This window comes from Arvicanthis niloticus, chromosome 9, assembly GCF_011762505.2.
Source record: "Arvicanthis niloticus isolate mArvNil1 chromosome 9, mArvNil1.pat.X, whole genome shotgun sequence".
Classification (NCBI taxonomy): domain Eukaryota; kingdom Metazoa; phylum Chordata; class Mammalia; order Rodentia; family Muridae; genus Arvicanthis; species Arvicanthis niloticus.
The window spans coordinates 13,791,292-13,810,510 of record NC_047666.1 but is presented as its reverse complement, the minus strand read 5'-3'; the positions used below and the strand labels follow the sequence as shown (position 1 = coordinate 13,810,510).

The window sequence follows — 19,219 nt, the reverse complement described above, 5'->3', positions numbered from 1 at the left end:
CCTCTGGCGCTTTTGCCATTGTGTGTCTTCATTCAGGGAAATAGGAATATCTTTTGTTATAACTTTAAACATTTCTTCTTTGAAGTCTGCATTGTCCATGGTACTGTGGTACATAGGGACATTTTCATCCTTGTCTATATGATGCACAGAGCACATCCCCTCCCCCCGTGGCATTCTGCCCTCTCCATCTCCCTTCTCCCTCCTGTAGTCTCCTTCATTCCTCTAAACCAGCCATTCTCAACATTCCTAATGCTGGGACCCTTTAAGACAATTCCTCCTGTTGTGGTGACCCCCCCCACCATAAGATTATTTTTGTTGCCACTTATTAATTTGTACGTGTAATTTTGCTGCCATTATGAATCGTAGTGTAAGTATCTGATATGCAGAATACCTGATGTGTGATCCCACACACAAAGGAGTTGTAGCCCACAGGTTGAGAACTACTGCCAACAGTTTACTTAGGTTTTCATATCACACAGGCGTATGTGTGTATCTCCAGTGTATCTGTGCGTCTGTTGTGCAGTGGTGACTCAGCCTCTTTCTTCCTACATAAATAGCTCTTTTCAACTCTTTCTCAGAATTTACACAGCTCTTTCCTTCTTCCTCCCTCCCTCCCTTCCTTCCTTTTCTATTTTCTTTGCAACGTTTTATTTGTCTTTTGAAGTTTTCATCCAAATGTCTTTTGATCACAGTCATCTTCTTCCCCAACTCCTCCCAGGTTCCCTCCCTTATGGCTGCCCAACTAATTTCATGTCCTTTTTTTTAACCTCTAATTCCCATTTGTGTTGCCAATATGTACTCCTGGGTGTTGGCCTTCCTCTGAAGCATGGTTCATGGCAAAGTTAGTAAGCGACCATAGTGTGGGGGCTTTCAAGATCGGAGAGGGGGACACAGTGGTATAAAGGGTAAGCAGAATGACCAGGAAGGGTTAATGGCATAGGATTTGAGCAGGGTAGAGGAGAAGGGATGGAGGGATAGCTAGCACGAAAGACCTTCTGGAAAAACCTTTGTAAACCCACTACTCCAGAAGCCTCCTAAAATATTTACAGAGCCACGTACAAAAAGAGTTTAAATGGAGTAACCCTATAACCGTCTGCCAAAGCTCCTATTAATTTTCTAGTTTAGCTTCCATCTTATTTTTTCCCAATATCTACATATAGTTATAAGCACTCTTATTGTTTCAGGGAAACAATGAAATAAAAATGTCCAATCTATTGATAAATTCATCAGTTGGGTGCTTGGTACTGTACTGCCATGCAATGTAAGTCAGATAGAAATATGTCCTATTATTCATACTAAAGAATGAAAAAAAAAAAAAAACCTGCTGTTTAGGAAAAAACCACTGGTCTGAGACACAGAAAATGAGATGATACAAGAAAAAGGAGTGGATCCTGGCACAGCCCAGGACAGACTTGTACTGTGAACGATAAAAAGACCATTCAATTGTTTATGACAAGTATGGGAAAGCAGGGGCGGCCGGGGGCTCCTAACATGTCATTTCTGTTTTGTTAGTGGCATCATATCTGATCTCTTTCCTGGAGTCCAAATCCCAGAACATGACTATGGTATTTTGCAGTCAACAATTGTGGATGTCATGATTAACCAGAACCTTCAGCCTGAGTTATGTATGGTCAAAAAGGTGATACAGTTGTACGAAACCATGCTGGTGAGACACGGCGTTATGTTAGTAGGGCCAACGGGCGGTGGCAAGACCACAGTTTACCAAGTATTAGCAGAAACCTTAGGGAATCTGGAAAAACTCAACACAGGCAATCCTTTTTATCAGCCGGTAAAAACCTATGTTCTTAATCCCAAATCGATCACAATGGGAGAGTTATATGGGGAAGTCAATAACGTGACCTTGGAATGGAAGGACGGTTTGATGGCACTAAGTGTCCGAGCAGCTGTGAACGATACTTCGGAAGATCATAAATGGATAATCAGTGATGGGCCAGTGGATGCTCTTTGGATTGAAAATATGAATACTGTCTTGGATGACAACAAGATGCTGTGTCTGGCCAACAGTGAAAGGATTAAACTCACACCTCAAATCCACATGCTTTTTGAGGTAAATGCATGCCTTGCTAGGAAGTGAAACATTCATTGAGTTGACACATCAGGATAAAAAACAAAGCAACCCACAGTGACATACCGTTTTATCATTTATCTGTGGAGGTATTTTATTTACTTGCTGAATATTTGTTAAATTATCATTTGTAATAAGTTCACAAGACCTGACCTATGTTCCCATTTCTCTATAATAGAAGTAGAATTGTTTCTGGTGTCACTTGCTCTGTTTTGGAGACAGATATGTATGTGGCTTGCATAATTTTAATTTCTAGTTAAAAATACTGTTAGCCATTCTGTGAACACATTATCCCACTATGCCAGGAATGGACACTACCTTCTCTTTGTGTGAAGGGTTAAGAGTCAAACACAGCTACAAAAAGTCACAGAAAACACCACCCATAATCTCGCTGCCCATCAAATATGTAGAATATCTGCTGCATACCATGTAGGTGCCTAGATGTTAGGATACAAGAAGGACACATGAAAGGGGGAAAGGCAATGCCTATCATGAAGTAGACAATATAAAAAATAATAAAAATTAAAAGAAATGGATAGTATGCTGGTGTGGTGGGACATGCCTGTAATTCCAGCAGTTGGAAAGCAGAGAAGCAGGCGGGTCTCATGAGTTTCAGACTAGACCAATCAGGGCTTTGTAGGTAGACCATGTTGAGAAAGACAGGGGGGGGAGGGAAAGGGAGAGAGATGGGGAGAGAGAGAAGGAGAGAGAGAGGGAGAGAGAGGAGAGGGAGAGAGAGGAGAGGGAGAGGGAGAGAGGGAGAGAGACTGATAATGTACTGTGCTTTAAACATTCACCTAACTTGCCTGTTCTTGCAAACTGCTATTCCACTCTTTGCCGCGCACTCCCTTTCTGTGTTAGCTCACACATGAAGACTGTGATTCTTTAGTGCCAAAGCTGAAAGGATATGACCATGACCTATTAGCTGTTCAACTTTAGGTACAAGATCTCAGGGTTGCGTCGCCTGCCACAGTCAGCCGATGTGGAATGGTGTTCGTGGATCCCGAAGAACTCAAGTGGATGCCTTATGTTAAAACGTGGATGAGTACCGTCTCTAAAAAAGTAAGTGCAGCCTGATGTCCTCCCAGGTCGCCCCGCACCTGCTGGGGCTCTCATTGCCCCGCAGTGCACGCATGTGAATCACTCCAGTGGTGTGTGTGTCATTAGAGGAATTCCATCCCTTTGGCTTGTCCTCAAAGCCCCGAATCCTCCAGGAACACACCCATAAGTCTGTTCTACACTACCTCACCTGCCAGCACCATCCCTCTGCCCCCTGCCTTCTCTACCCAGCCTCTCTGCAAACTAGCTCCTCTTAAGGACCAACATGAAGTGCTCCCTCCAGCCTCACTGCCTCCACGCCCCAAAAAAACACAGAACAGTTGAGACCATGAAGAGTGAACAAGACTTCGCAGACAGCCTGGTAGGCGATCAGAGGAAATCACAATAAGGAAAGAATATTTACGTTCAGACACTGATTGGATTTGGGGGTTTAGGAGCCTCTAACACTTCTGGGAGCCAGAAGGAAAGCCTGTTTACCTCCTGCCCTGATCTTGGGAACAGGACACACTGTCACCTCACAGTCTTAAGGTGTAAGATGTTATTCATAGCATCTTACAGTGACGTGATAGACCTGTTACAGTCATTGTGCCAATATCAATGCATTGTCATTAGCTGGAGTATGGGGCCTACAGCAGGGTTCACTCAGCATTTTACAGTGCATGGCTGGTTTTTTTAACACATAAAGTCATGTGTCCACCATTACATTGATTCACTTTCCTGTCCTGAAGCTCCTTAGTGCTCTGCTTCCATCCCTCTACCTAGCAATTAATGTTCTCTTCTGCAACGCCTACAGTTCCACCTTTTCCAGAGGCCATAGTATCATAAGATTATAGGATCATAAGATCATAGTATAAAACCTCCTGGAGCTAGCTGATTTTTTTTTTAACTTAGCAAAGTGCATTTAAGGAACCTCGTGTCTTTCATGGATTGATATCTCATTTCCTTTTTAATATCGAGTAATAATATTTCGTCGTATGGACACACAGCAGTTCACTTATCCATTTACCTCCTAAAAGACATTTGGGATGCCTGGAGTTTGAGCAATTATCAATAAAACTGATACAGGCACTGGTGTGCAGGGGTTTTTTTTTTTTTTTTTTTCTTGAAATTTTGATTCATTCAGGTAAATATGTAGAAATATAGTTTCTAGATCAGATGTGTATGGTTGGCTTTGTGAGAAATCTCCAGACTGTCTTCCACAGTGGCTGCGCCATCTTGTATTCACACCAGCAGTGGAGGCTTAAATACTCAGCGTCATTTGGAATTTTTGTGCCTTGGGCTTTGTTCAGCTTAGTGGACAGGCACAGCAGGGTCTTGTTTCAATCTGCAGATCCTCAAGCATGCTTTTATGTGCTGGTTTGTATCTGTGTATCATCTTTGCTAAGCTATGTACCAGGGCACGGTTTTGCCCATTACGTAGCTGAGATTGGTTGTTGGATTTTGTTGTTGCTGTTGTTGTTGTTGCCGCTGCTGCTTTATTGCTGATATCAAAAGTAGAGTAGCTGCATATCAAGTTTGAGGCCAGCCTAGACCAGAATATATGCAGCTTTATGGGGGGGGGGGGGCTCAGGAGTCTTGGTATGCTTTGATACAACTCCTTTACAAATCCTTTTTCAAATTACATCTTTTGGAACTGTTTTCTCCTAGGCTGTGGCTTCTCGGTATCTTAAGAGTACTCTATCTCTTCAGACGATATTATCTTTGTTTTCATCCTCCTAATAGTGTCTTTTACAACGCAAAGAGTGTCTTTTGTTTTGTTTTGTTTAAAAAAAAGATGTACTTATTTTACATGTGTGAACATTTTGTCTGCACACATGTCTGGGTAGCAAATGCATGTCTGGTTTCCACAGAGGTCAGCAGAGGTTGTCAAGTTCCCCAGCACTGGAATTACGGGTGGCTGTGAACCATCATGTAGGTTCTGAGAATGGAGCCCAGGTCCTCCCCAAGAGTAAGTAGTGCTCCTAACTGCTGAGCCTCGCTTCTGCCTCCACAAGCGTTTGATTTTAATGAGGATCAACATCAAATTTTTTCACATATCATGGTATTAATGTCGTATCTAGAAACCCATTTCCAAACCCAAAGTTGTCTCGGTTTCTCTTGGATTATTTCTATACGTTTTGTTTTATGTTTTATACTGAAGTCAGCAACTCATTTTGAGTTCATCTTTGTAAAGGATCAAAGGTCCATATCTCTATTCATTTGATTTTATTTTGTTTTATTTTTTTCCAAGTTGTAGATATTCAGTTGTTTCATTATCTATTGCTGAAAATTAGATTCTAAAAACAAAGTGTTTTAAAACTCCAAAGATAGTGTGTGTGTGTGTGTGTGTGTGTGTGTGTGTGTGTGTGTGTGTGTATTCAAATTATCTTTACTTTTTCCTAAATCTTGAAGTATGGTAGTGTCTTCATTACTTTCTTATTACTGTGAAGAGACACCATGACCAAGGCAACTTGTAGAAGAGACAATTTACAGGGGAGTTGTTACAATTTCAGAGGGTGAGCCATGACCATCATGGTGGAAAGCATGGCAGTGGGCAGGCAGGCATGGTGCTGGAGCAATAGTTAAGAGTTTATATCCCAAACCACAGGCATGAGGCAGAGAGGAAGAAAAGACATGGAAATGACATGGGCTTCTGAAACCTCCAAGCCCATCCCTAGTGACACAGCTCCTCCCACAAGGTCATGTGTCCCTATCAGTTCCTCCAACTAGGAACCACATATTTAAACCCATGAGTCGCCAAGCAGTGGTGGTGCACGCCTTTAATCCCAGCACTTGGGATTAAAGATAGAAAATTCCCAAGGAGCCTACCAAGAGGCATCTGATATAAGCAAGAAAGAGATGCAACCTACACATCCAATCCGCCTGGGGCTGGCTCTTAACTTTTCTGTATTTTACTATGAGATCCTTAATAATCCAGAGCTTGCCTGCACACTGGCTACAACGGCTTTTGATGGGGCCATTGCAGAGCTTGATACACTGAACGAAGACTCCTACAAAGACAGCACCCTCATCATGCAGTTGCTTAGAGACAACATTATGGACATCAGACAGTGCAGGAGAAGAATGTGATGCAGTGGAGGGAGCTGAGAACTAAAGGCATCCAGGGCCCCAGCCTCCTTCCCCTCAAGAAAACCTTTTCACATCTCCATTCCTTATTCCACTTGGATTTCCTCTAGCAAGGAAGCCCACTCGTGTATGGGATCGATTGTTTATAGTCTTTTCACACTGCAGCTTTGGGGAAACTCCATCCCTTGGTTTGTGTTGTCTCCACCTTCCTGGTGTGCAGTTACTGCTGTAGAAAAGTATCAGTAGCTTCATTTCATATAAACACGAGTACCTTCCAGACACTCGTGTAGAGGACTGACAGCACATTTGGTATTTAAGTAATCTGAACCAGTTCTGCAAGTGGCTGTGCTTTGTATTACTGTGAAGATATGGAAATGTAGTGCATTACAATTTAAAGTAATTATGATAATAACTTCTTGATTCCTACATTCCTTTTCTGAACCTTTTTGGGGGTTTCCTTTCAGAAGCAACTTTTCCACGCTCTTATTACAAATTCCTTCTTAGTAGAAATCCAGAAGTGATAGATTGAATGGGAAAGCGCTTAATGCATCTGGGCTTGGGGTCACAGATTGAAATGTCTCCTTGTCACATATTCTGAGGTTGCATCTGTCTGTGACAACAGGAGTTTCCTTATGCATTCTTCATTTGCTGCTGTTTACGTTGACAACTTCCTTCCCAATAAAAATTCACTCACGCCTCCTGCCCTCGTAGCTCTGGCATTCACTTTACCTTGTGATAGAAGTAGCATGTTTGTTGCTGCCAGAATACAAGCATTGCTTTGGGCAAATTCAAATGCATGTCCTTTCTTAATACACTAGAAAGGAGAAATAAAGTACACAAGTCCAAGTCTAAACTGTAGTACTTTTCCATGCAGATTTTTGCACATGTGAGAGGGTATCCGGTTTGTCCAGTGATTGCTCTTTAGAGAGTTGGACCACTATATTGTGTATTTGCTAATCATTGACTGTAGTCCCAAAAAAGCCTTGTGAAAATGCTATGCCCTTTGTAACAGCAGAGTAACAAAAAAATAAAACTACATTTTATTAAAAAAAAAAAAAAAAAAAAAAAAAAAAAAAGAAAAACTAAATAAACAAACAAACCCATGAGTCTGTTGGAGACATTCTCATTCTAACTACCACACACAGCATCAACGCTCCAGGTTTGTTGTTCTTCACTGTCCGCTGCCTATTCTTGGACTTTTGTCTCTTCATACAAACCTTAGAATCAGTTGGCTATACAAAGAAACTTTCTGGAACTTTGAGATTGTGTAGAGCCGATTTATAGATGAAATCTAGTGGAGTTGACCTCTTGACTTTATCGACTCCTTATGTTATGAACCTGGTATAGCTCACTATTTAGGTTTTCGGTTTTCTTCATCAGAATGTTATCACGTTTCCCCTAGAGATATAGAACATGTTTTGGTTGATTTATGGTTATTGATTCTTGTTAATATAATGGAAATGTGTTTTGTTTTGAATGTTAATTCCAATTGTGCATGCTGGTATATAAAGAAGTAATTGCGTTCCTTATTTATTAGCCTGTGACTTAAGTGACCTAAAACTTTTTTATGTAATTGCTTCTTAGTACTGGTCTTATTTTACCAGTTTAAGGAGATGTTATACATAAATAATCTTGCCATCTTTGAACTTTGAATATAGTTTTACTTTTTTCTTTCCTTTAAAAATTTATTATTATTATTATTATTATTATTATTATTATTTATTATTATTATTATTATTATTATTATTATTATTATTATAGGTTTAAGGTTTGGTTTGGTATTTTTTGTGTGTATGTATGTAGGTAGTAGAATGTATGTAGGTATGTGTGTGAATATGCGTGTGTGTGTGTGTGTATGTGTGTGTGTGTGCACATGTGTACATGTGCAGTCAGAGGGGGACATCAGATGCCTTGGAGCTGGAGTTATAGACAGTTGTAAGACTCCCAACGTGCTAGAACCAAACTCAAAAGTAGCATGTGCTTTTAACCCCTGGTCCATCTCTCCAGCTCCTACGTCTCGTTCTAACCTGCAAATCTTTGGTCTTATTGTCCTGTCACAGTAGCTTGAACTTCTAGCACAGTACTAAATAACAAGGAATTGAACTCACTTTTAAGTCTTTGGAAATTATCCCACCCGTTGGTGGAGATGTTGAAATGTTCTTCTCCCTTACATTCTTTTATTGTTCAAAGATTCTTAGCAGACAGTGTAGTGGAGCATATGTGTTGGTACTTTAAGAGTTAGTTACAATGTGAAATCTCTGAGCTCATTAGCTAACCAAGAAATATAGGGCCTTCTCCACTGCCTGGCATGTCCTCTGTGCATCCCTGCTGAGCTGTGGGTTGCCATGAACTTTGTTTCAGATTGTGTGATGCTGACATCCTCTGATCTAAAAGCTACTGAATAGACTAGATATATGGATTTTAAAAACCCTCTAAATTCAGTTGCATATTTTGCCTTCAGTAAGAATTTATTTATAATGTAATTTATAACGTAATTTATTTATAATGTATTTATAATTTATTTATAATGTAAGAACATTATTTATTTGTTTCATTTTTAAGCTGAATGAAGAAGTCCGAGAATATTTATTGAATCTTTTCAATCGTTATGTTGATGATGGGTTACAGTTTGTAAACAAGAAGTGCACCCAAGCCATCCCACAGGTGGACATCAGCAAAGTGACCACACTCTGCTGCCTACTGGAGTCTTTGCTGCTCAGCAAAGATGGAAATATCTTGTCAATGGTATGAAGTTTCATTTTGTTTTTAAATTGTGTGTGTGTGTGTGTGTGTGTGTATGTGTGTGTGTGTGTTGGTGTGTGTGTGTTGGCGTGTAAATGTATGATGTTTGTGTGAAGATCAGAAGACAACTTTTGGGTATCGGTTTTCTTCCCACCAAGGGTTCAGAAATCAGGCTCAGTTTGTCCTGCTTCAGCCCTCTTACCCACTGAACCCTCTCACCAGCCCTGCATGGCGGCTTCTCACTAGTATGAAGCTCAAAACCACCGTTGTTCTATGAGAGTCTTTGCCAATCAAAACCACATTTTCTGAAATTTGACCATTTGGTTTTTAATTTAATTTTGCAAGACTAATGGCTTCAATTAGACTCAAAGTTAGAAGGGACACCAGAGAGCCTGCAGCTCATTCTTCAACTTGGCCTCTTCTACCCCTGTGGTCTACAACACATTCTAGGACGGGGGCTGCTCAGTCTGTTCGAAGACACTCATGTGGGCATACATAAAGTGAGCTACCACACCCAGCTGAAAGTCGACCTTGGGCTGTGTTTCCTACTTATGTCAGTTCCTCATTTTTCATCATTTTCCATCATATAAATAAGGAAACACCACTTTGTGAATCGCCAAATAAAACAGTCTCTATGCTCAGTTAAACTCATGAGTCTGAATAAAATGAGGTCCCAGCCTTCACAGTTTAGGGGGCGTCTTCCATCGGGAAGTAAGATAGTTACATTGTTTCTCTTTACACTTTCAGGAGCAAATGAAGCTGAACACTGTACTGTGCCAGACTTTTGTGTTCTGTTATTTGTGGTCTTTGGGTGGAAACTTAACTGAAAACTACTGGGATTCCTTTGATACGTTTATTAGAACACAATTTGATGATAATCCCGATGCCAGGGTAAGGACCAAATAGAGGTGACATCATCACTTGAAGTCCTTAAAATGTGCAAGTATAATTTTAAGACATTTATGTTTCATAAACAGAAGAGTAATACCCCTGCAATTAAACTACCACTTCAAAAATGTAGTTAAAAGCTTAAAGGTTTGAATTAACAGAATAAAAAGGAATACATGAACAGGAAAAGCAACGGCTTTAGGGGCTTTAGTCTTATTCATCATGAGGATTTCTAAAAGTAACTCTCCTCTTTCAGTCACTGATAACATCTACTGTATTAAAAAATAAATAAAACCAAGCAAACGAGAAATCTTCCAGTGTGCTTTACAGGCATTTGGTGTTAATAAGGTAAATAGTCTGTAAACCCCTGCACCGCACAAGACAACAGAGTCCTGATTAGCAGGCCTAATTTCACAGTTGGTCGGTATTGACTTGGGAACTCCTTTGTATGCATCCCAAGGTCGAGCAAATGTGTTACAGCCACTAGATTCCTCACCATCACAGAAAGACTTGTAAATATGGAAGAAAAAGTCAAATGTACCTCATGTTATTAGACTGAAACTGGAAATACCAGTACTTGTGGATTTTCAAAATATTAATTCATGGATAGGATTGTATAAGATTTGATCTGTGCACACAGTTGATTTGATCTGTGCACACAGTTGATTTGATCTGTGCACACAGTTGCTCTTGGAGACACTGATTCCAGTGCTCCCCCAAACTCCAAAGTCTATGGATGCTCAAGTCCCTTCTGTCACATGGGACACCGTTGGCAAATACCCTACACACATCCCCCTGTATACTGTAAATACCCTACACACATCCCCCTGCATACTCTAAATACCCTACACACATCCCCCTGTATACTCTAAATACCCTACACACATCCCCCTGTATACTGTAAATACCCTACACATCCCCCTGTATACTGTAAATACCCTACACATCCCCTGCATACTCTAAATACCCTACACATCCCCTACATACTCTAAATACCCTACACATCCCCTGCATACTCTACCTCATCCCTAGAGTACTTGCAGCACCCAATACAACACAGCACACTCAGCACAAATAGAACGTTTGTGACCTGCTCATGTGTGTGCTTATTTGATTGATGGACTTTCATTTCTGACCTTTCTCTTTGGTTCTTTTCCAGACTCGCAGTTTCCTTGGTAAATTTTCTCGCCCATGTTGTCAAACTTCTCATCCATTTTGCTAGTTCTCTTGCTCATTGCGGTGGTTTTAAACTAGGACCTGAATAATTTCCTTGCTTTACTTATCTTGTTCAAATCCTCCTTGGGATTCTTTAATTTTTTTTTAACCATAGGATATGGAATTTTTTAGGGTAGCCCTCGTCTTGAATTCACTGTATAGACCAGGCTGGCCTAAAACTCACAGAGTAAAGCAAGGAGCGCTCACATGCACACACACACACACACACACACACACACACACACACACACACACACACGAGTGCATCACCACTGCAGTTAAATCAAAAAGTAAGCAATTAGCCTCTGATACTTGAACAAATTCTTCTTAAAAAGAAAAAGAAAAACATGAAATTCAACTCTGTTCATGTTCTCTGCCTTGGGTTTTGTGGATGTATCTATTTCTGTGAGTCAATGCTGCCCACTGACATTTGGCCTTATACGTCAGCTTCCCAGTTCTGGAGATCTGTGGAGCATTCACGTAGACTTTGACACCAAACGCCTGGACCCCTGGGAACGAATCATACCCACCTTCAAGTACAGCAGGGAGGTCCCATTCTTTGAGATGCTTGTCCCTACAACAGACACGGTGCGCTATGGCTATCTAATGGAAAAGCTGCTGGCGGTCAGGCACTCAGTGTTGTTTACCGGAACAACTGGAGTCGGCAAGGTAGGAAAAGTATCCGATAAGAAGTGCCGTCAAATTGAGGGCACTGTGGAGCTAGGGTCCCCAGCTTCAGAAATAACACATTCTTTCCCGGGGTCGGGAGGCAGGGAGAATTTGTTTGTTTGTTTTTTAGATTGTATCACTTTTTTTTTTTTCAGAAGAATTTAACTCTGCAGAATTCATACTGACCCTGAGATTTCCCCAAAGTTTCTAACAGTTTCTAAATGTATCCTCAGGTTGGTCTTACAGACCACGCTTGCAGTTTAGGGTGTTTGCATACTTCTGCAGTAGCCACTTGTCATCTGGATAGAAACTGCCCAGGGCAGCTGTACTCCCCAAGAAAACTGTTGGCGACAGTCATTCTGCCCTCTTTCCTATTGACTTTTAACTGACATGGCCACAACTTCGGAGTCATTATAATTTGGGAAGGAGGGGTGGAGAAGAAAACGTCTAGAGGAGTCTGCACAAACCAGGATTCACTGTTTATCTTTATACTGTCTCTGAGAAATATGGGCCACCGAGATGTCTCAGCAAGTGAAGGGGCTTGCTGCCAAGCCTGGCTCCATGAGTTCAGTCCTCAGGACTCATAGGGTGGAAGGAGAGGAAACTTACAGTTTCTGTAAGTTGTCTTCTAACCTCCACACATGTGCATCATGACACACAGACACTCGTACATATGCATGATCACACACACACACACAACAACTTTTTAAATTTTTCGAAAAGAAATGTGGGTCTACCACATCATCCAATCTGACTGGATACTAACAGATAAATTTGGTATGACACTAAGACCAAATTTTTTTTTCTGAATTAGACCTGATTGTAATATTTCTTTAGTTCTGATAAATGTATCTGAAAATCAGTGTCCACAATGAAACAATAACAGTTTCATTTAGATCCATCTTTGCTTCTTCTATACTGTGTCTCATTCATGGGGCTGGGTGACCAGTATAGGCTACTGAAAAGGTATCACATTGAATATGAAATCAATTAACATGTTCTTTTTTTTATTCAAAGTCTGTTATTGCAAAAGGATTGCTGAATAGAATTCAAGAAACAGCTGGCTATGTCCCTGTTTATCTAAATTTTTCTGCCCAAACTTCATCTGCAAGGACACAAGAGATCATTGAGTCAAAACTGGAACGAAAGAGAAAAAATATTCTAGGTGAGAGTCACTCTCATGGTTTCGTTCTGCACATTCATTAAGCCAGTTGCATACAAAAAGAGCAAGCTGAGGAAACCAACTTGCCTTGCAGCAACCCGTTCCTGTAGCAACCAGCCTAGTCCTCTGGGGAAAGCACTGATATCTCCTACAGGTTGTAAGCATCACTCAGAGGGCTGTGCCTCAGCACGAGTTAGTGCAGAATGGAGTGAGGGCATTGTGCTAACGGTCATTTTTCTCATCTAGATATCTCACCATGAACTTCAAGCCTTTTCTTTCTCCCACCACAATGTCAGCTGTTCTTCTCGCTGCTGAGAAAGGCAATTTAAAGGAGGAATTTGGTTTGACTCACAGTTTAAGGGAGAAGGCTGATCTTAGCAGGGAAAGCATGGCGGCAGGAGCAAGCAGGTGGTCACATCACATCTGCTATCAAGACAGATGAATGCGCTGCTCAGCTTGCTTTCTCCTTTTTACTTAATTTTTCTTTTTTTTTTTAATTCATTCTGGGATCCCATGGGATTGTGCCCACCACATTCAGGGTTAATCTTCCCTTCCCCATTGAACCTCTCTGGAAACATTCTCACAGATACACCTGGCAGTGTGCCTCCTGGGTGACTCCAAGTGGAGTCAAGGTGAAGACTAGCCATGGCAGCCACCTTCAGCCCAGATCATCTGCAGTCTCTGAGATCTCATGGCCCCTCTTCTCTCCATCCATGGTTCTCAAATCTCAACTCATTTCCATTTGTTTAAATTGACAAATGTCTTCATATCTGGCACATGGAATTTCTGGGTTCAGTTGAAAGTAGCATGAGACCAGGTTTGTCTTCAGTTGCTGTTTTTGACCAAGTTTTAGCATCTCCTTCTCTTTCCCTTATTAGCTAGTTGTGTTGTTGTTGTTGTTGTTGTGTTGTTGTTTTAAGTGTAAATTTCCTGTCACCTTTAGATATTTTAAGTATGTAAAACATCAACCCCAAGCCTAATTAAAAGTCAGCCCTTGTCTCTGATGTAAATCAGATTTGCAGTCCCAGGTACTGACATGGAGAGTAGCATGTGGTGATGCTAGCCCTGTCTTCCTGTAGAGGTCCTGATGTGTAGGGGCAGGAGAAAATACGATAGAATAATGTTTCATCCCTCACTGGCATTTACATTGTCTCTATGTTCAGTCCCTGCCCCTCTGGCACTGGATTACCCCCCGTCCATGTTCTCTGGGAGGCAGGCTTGCAGGAGCAAGCTCTTGTGAACCTGCCTAAAAGAGCAGTTCACTGGTCGGGTTTCAGCCTCCTTACTGGAAAGCTGCCTGATGTTGATCTCCAGGTCACAGAATCCACTTCTTCCCAACCTCCAGTAATATAAGTTCAACCTATGTGCTGGGCTTCACTCAGCAGAGCCTGTAGCCCTCCAGTAGGCACCTGACAGGGCTCGGCTGCTTTCCACATTGTCCACCATGTGCTGACCTCCATGTGCTAACAGTAGGGTTACCAACTGCCTCACTGTCTCCTCTGGCTTCCCTTTTTCTTGCTCAGTTAAACATGGGGCAGCAGATGCCAGTCTGGCTTTTTGGCATGAGCTCCAAATTTTTATGAGTGATTCTCTTGGGTCGTCTTCCCACTTGGATCTTGATACATGGCTTCTCTGGGGCAGACGATAAAGTGAAACTCTGAATTAGCTTCAATTGCCTTGGAATCCCCACCTCAACCACAGGGCTATGGCTGTTTTCTCAAGCCTAGGAGGCCAGAGTGGGGAACCCACCTCCTGTGCTTCCTTCCTACTGTCTGGGATTTTCTATTGATGAGATTGGAATGGTTTCAAATATCAAAGCCTGATCTGTGTGGAGGTGATGAGGCAGGGTTCATTAATTGAAACCTTTGGTGTCCCTCTACTTCCTTCTATAGAGAGATAACCCCCTTCCTCCTCCACATTCAGACACTCGGGCCACACATCTGGTCAGGGAAGAGGGTGAGGCTGAGACCCGGAAAGGTCCAGACCCCACTGGGGAACTAGCATCATCAAGAGTTTCTGAGTCTGAAGGTGAGGTACCACGTGAGATGACAATGTGAAAGCCTTGGTCAGGTCTGTATCTCCCGGCAGAGGGTGGATGGGCAGATCCTTCATGATCCCAAATGCCTCAGTGTTCCCCCACACACCCCCAATACCATTACACCAGGGACTAAGGCTTCAACATGAACTTTTGTGGGAACAAATCATTTTTAAGCCACAACAACAAAGGGTCTTATGTTTTCTAAGGACAAATTGTAATTCTTTTAAAATTCTTTGTCTTCTTCCAGGAGCGCCAGGAAATAAACAAGTGGTGATTTTTGTTGATGACCTGAATATGCCCCGGCTGGACCGCTATGGCTCCCAACCACCAATCGAACTGCTACGGCAGTATCAGGATTTTGGTGGATTCTATGATAGAAACAAACTCTTTTGGAAAGAAATACAGGTTAATTTTCGATTTCACATCAATTGATGGAAAATTATTTCCATCTTTGGAAATACTACAAATACTACAGACTGGGTAGCTTCAGCTAGTTTCTCCTAATTCTAAAAGCTAGAAGTTGAAGATGATGGGGTGAGCAGCACTCTCTCTAAGACGTCCCTCCATGAGCTGTAGATGTCCTTCTTCTCCTCATGTCCCTACATGGGCTTGTCACTCTGTTTCCTATTGCTAATAGCAGTTACCCAGGATGGATAAGTCATAAAGAGATTTATTGTGGATTGTGGTTTTGATCCAAGGGCAAGAGACCACATGTGATCCTGCTTCATCATTGGGACAGTCAAGTGGTAGGTGACAGTGGAGAGATATAAGCAAGCCTCTCTTCAACCCAGATTCGGAACCAATGGTAGGCCAAAATAAAGATACCAGCAAAATCCAACTTGGTAAACCAATGAGTTTATTGGGCTTATTCACACTTATAGATGTGAATAAAGGGTTGCTTACAAGAACATGGATAACTCAAAGGCAGCTGCAGTGCTGGATATGGTGGTACATGCCTTTAATCTCAACACTTGGGAGGCAGAAACAAGTGAATCCCTTTGACCAAGCCAGCCTGGTCTATATCATGAGTTCTAGGGCAGCCAGGGTCGTAGAGTGAAACCCTATCTCAAAAACAGGGTCACAGAGTGAAACCCTATCTCAAAAAGGAAAGAGGGAAGCAGATGTCTCACCCAAAGCCCATCTCCCCCAAACTCAGCATGGGTGACAACTCACAAAAACTGGATGGAGAGTTTTTTGTACAACTTGCAGGCAGATCAAGTTCAGAGAGTCTCCTCTCCTCAGTAGTCCTTACTGCCTATATAATCTTGGAGAGCCAGGAACCTTGTGAATCTAGTACATTTCTGAGACTTCCTGCAACTTGTGAGTTGTTTACATCCTGATATGAGCAAGCTTCCTTTTACAACTTTCTAAGAAGCCGAGGGAAATACTACCCAACAGCAAGGCTGGAGAAATATGAGGAGTACCACTTTGATGACCTGAGCTAGTCTTTTTTTTTTTTTTCTTATATATGTTTCCATTTATTTTTAATTATTTTAAGTAACTTTTTTTATTTTTTATTAGATATTTTATTTACACTTCAGATGGCATCCCCTATCCCCATTCCCCCCACCCCCCTTAGGAAACCCCTATCCCATGCCCCCTTTTCTTTTTTGCATTTATACATTTTTTTAAAATAATGTTAATCACAGGCTTTATAAGTTTGGAATTGTTCAATCAGAGGTGTAACCCACTGACCGACCTAGATATAACAACTATCTTTGACTGGTGGAGATACATGAATATCTGCCTCCCTGTCTCCCCCCTCTTTCTCTCTTTCATCACCTAGCTTCTCCTCTCCTTCTTCTTCTCCTCTTCTTACTCCTTTTCTTCCTCTCAGTACTCCTCCTACCTTAGCTCCTCCTACACATCACCCTTCCTGTTAAAATGAAACTTTTCTCGACCTGAGCTAGTCTTAATAATTTCCTAAAGCTACCATCTCAAAACAGCAATGTTGGATTAAACGTCTCCCCTCTACATCCCCCTTAACAGGGATTAAACCAACGTAAGTTATGGAGGAGGCAAACCATACTCAAACCACAACAACTCCTTTTCTTCTTATTGAGGTACCATTCGTATTATATTAGGAGTCACCCTAAAGACATCATCTTACATTAATCACCTCTCCAAATGCCCTGTCTCCAAAAGCAATCAAATTTTATCACAAATTAGGACTTTGACACGTTATTTCTGGGTAAATTCAATCTATAAAGCATATCGGTGTTTCTTACCTGTAATTCAGTTCACTCCATCTGCATTGAGTTCTTGTTATGCTCCTTCAGGAGACGAGTGGCCAAGGAGACAGTCCTTGCCTCCCAGGGAGCTCAGTTTTGGAGAGTAGATAGATATTTGTAGTGAAAGATGATGAGTAGGAAAGACAGAACAAACTCAGGACTGGGGCAGGGTTAAAGGCTGAGAGAAGACGGTATTTGGGAGACTAGATAGACTATAAGGACAGAGCAGAGGGAGTGAATACTTTATACCTCATAGACAAAGAGTCTGAAATACCCTAATCCTGTAAAATGTGATTCTAGAACAGCAAGAGAAATAGAACTCACATCTCAGAGGGCTGTGTGTTCATGATAAAAAATGAGGGTTTGTCTTCTCAGTGTTATGGAGTCTCTGAAACAAGTGTTCTAAAAAGATCTACTTGGCTGTAGAAAGGGAATAGACCAGAGAGGAGGCAGGAATAGAGACTCCGAAGCCCCTAAGAGGAGAAAAGATAAGAGTCAGAGCCTCATTGTGGTAACATGTGCAACTAACAAGCCATCAGCAGGACTCAAGAGTCTGGGGAAGAATAGGAACCCTGCATGAACTGCCTGCTCTGATTCTATCCTGAAAGGGGGTGTGTCTGCAGTAAGTCATTTCACCCATAGTAAAGACAAATTGCACCAAGCACTGTTACATCATTTAACTCTCCCAGTATCCCTGCAAAACAAATAGACACAGGCCAAATGCTAGAATTCCTTTTGAATGTATGGGCCATCCGTTGTAAATATTATTCTGTTCACTTATTTCTTTTCATTTAAACAGTCATTATCTGAAGCCAGCCCCTGCCCTCTCCTGAAGCCAATAATCTATACCTCATGTGGACATCAGTCAGATTAAACTAAGACATTTAACTCATCTCTAGACACACTGGGCCTGCTCCCTGACATGCAGACAGCATGAGTGGCCTTTTAATCTCTATTGTTTGTCTTTAAACATTTATTTTTAATTGCATGCCTAATCTGGGGGGTGCACATGTCCTCATGGAATCCAAAAGAAGGTGTCTGGTCCCCTGGAGCTACAGGCAAGTTTGTGTTACCTGATGTGGGTGCTGAAAAGGAAACTGCAACAACAAACTAGTATAAGAGTAGAGCATGTTCTTAAACACTGAGCCATCTTGCCAACCTCCAGAGTGGTTTAAAAAAAAATACAGCCCGGACATTGCCAAGTGAGCAATCGAGACCTTGGTTTTTCATCATGAAATAAGGGTGTGACCTTGGAGAGTCATGGGGTTGCAATGATGGCTCCTAATACGTCCTCCAAAGAGTGTTGTTTCTGAGTTCTGATATTAGGGAGGGCAGACCTTATCTTTTTCTCTGCAGGGAAACCCACACAGGCTTTCTCTCCACACAGGATGTAACAATTGTATCAGCATGTGCACCTCCAGGAGGGGGTCGCAATCCGGTGACACCCCGCTTCATCCGACACTTCAGCATGCTGTGCCTCCCCATGCCTTCAGAGCACAGTTTGAAGCAGATTTTTCAGGTAAGTGTGGATTCTAATTTAAACAAGATGGGGCAAAGAAAACATCTACGAAGGATCTCATAGTCAAAATAGTCCACTGGATTTCTAAGGACCCCTTTCACCTCTCTTCTAAGCAGGAAGCCTATGACCATAGACACCCAGAGAGCAGCTGGGTGGTGTATGCATTATTGACTCCTTTATCTGTGATCTCATAGCCAGAGCACTTAGGGATGCAGACAGTTTATATACGGCATTAACTCTTAAAGAAGGCAGATCTTTCCCCTGCCCAGCCCTTACCTCTATGCATATTTTAGACATGACCTCTGGATCCCCTGCTTAAAGCACACAACACTCCAGGCCGCTCCAGTTCAACACACCCCAAACAGACTTCATCGACTCTCCTACCATCACTGTGAACAATGAGCCACCTTTCTCCCACCTGAACTAACCTCCCTGAGGGACCACTTCTTCGTCTTTTAAACGGGAAACACATTGTTACCCTAACCTAGAAGCACTCATCAGAGCATCCTATGATGAGAAACGTTGCTCTGAAAGGGATAATGGC

At 41.9% G+C, this 19,219-nt stretch overlaps 1 protein-coding gene across 2 annotated transcripts in view; it reads left to right on the top strand.

Moving 5' to 3' along the window:
• Nucleotides 1–19,219, top strand: part of Dnah6 (dynein axonemal heavy chain 6) — a 191,083-nt gene that overhangs the window by 89,022 nt on the left and 82,842 nt on the right. For both annotated transcript variants that reach the window (XM_076939926.1, XM_034511794.2), the window contains exons 34-41: nucleotides 1,513–2,068; nucleotides 3,026–3,148; nucleotides 8,774–8,956; nucleotides 9,701–9,844; nucleotides 11,504–11,725; nucleotides 12,743–12,890; nucleotides 15,173–15,330; nucleotides 18,544–18,675. In XM_076939926.1, coding sequence (XP_076796041.1) covers nucleotides 1,513–2,068; nucleotides 3,026–3,148; nucleotides 8,774–8,956; nucleotides 9,701–9,844; nucleotides 11,504–11,725; nucleotides 12,743–12,890; nucleotides 15,173–15,330; nucleotides 18,544–18,675 — 1,666 coding nt within the window. The remainder of the gene's footprint in view (nucleotides 1–1,512; nucleotides 2,069–3,025; nucleotides 3,149–8,773; nucleotides 8,957–9,700; nucleotides 9,845–11,503; nucleotides 11,726–12,742; nucleotides 12,891–15,172; nucleotides 15,331–18,543; nucleotides 18,676–19,219) is intronic.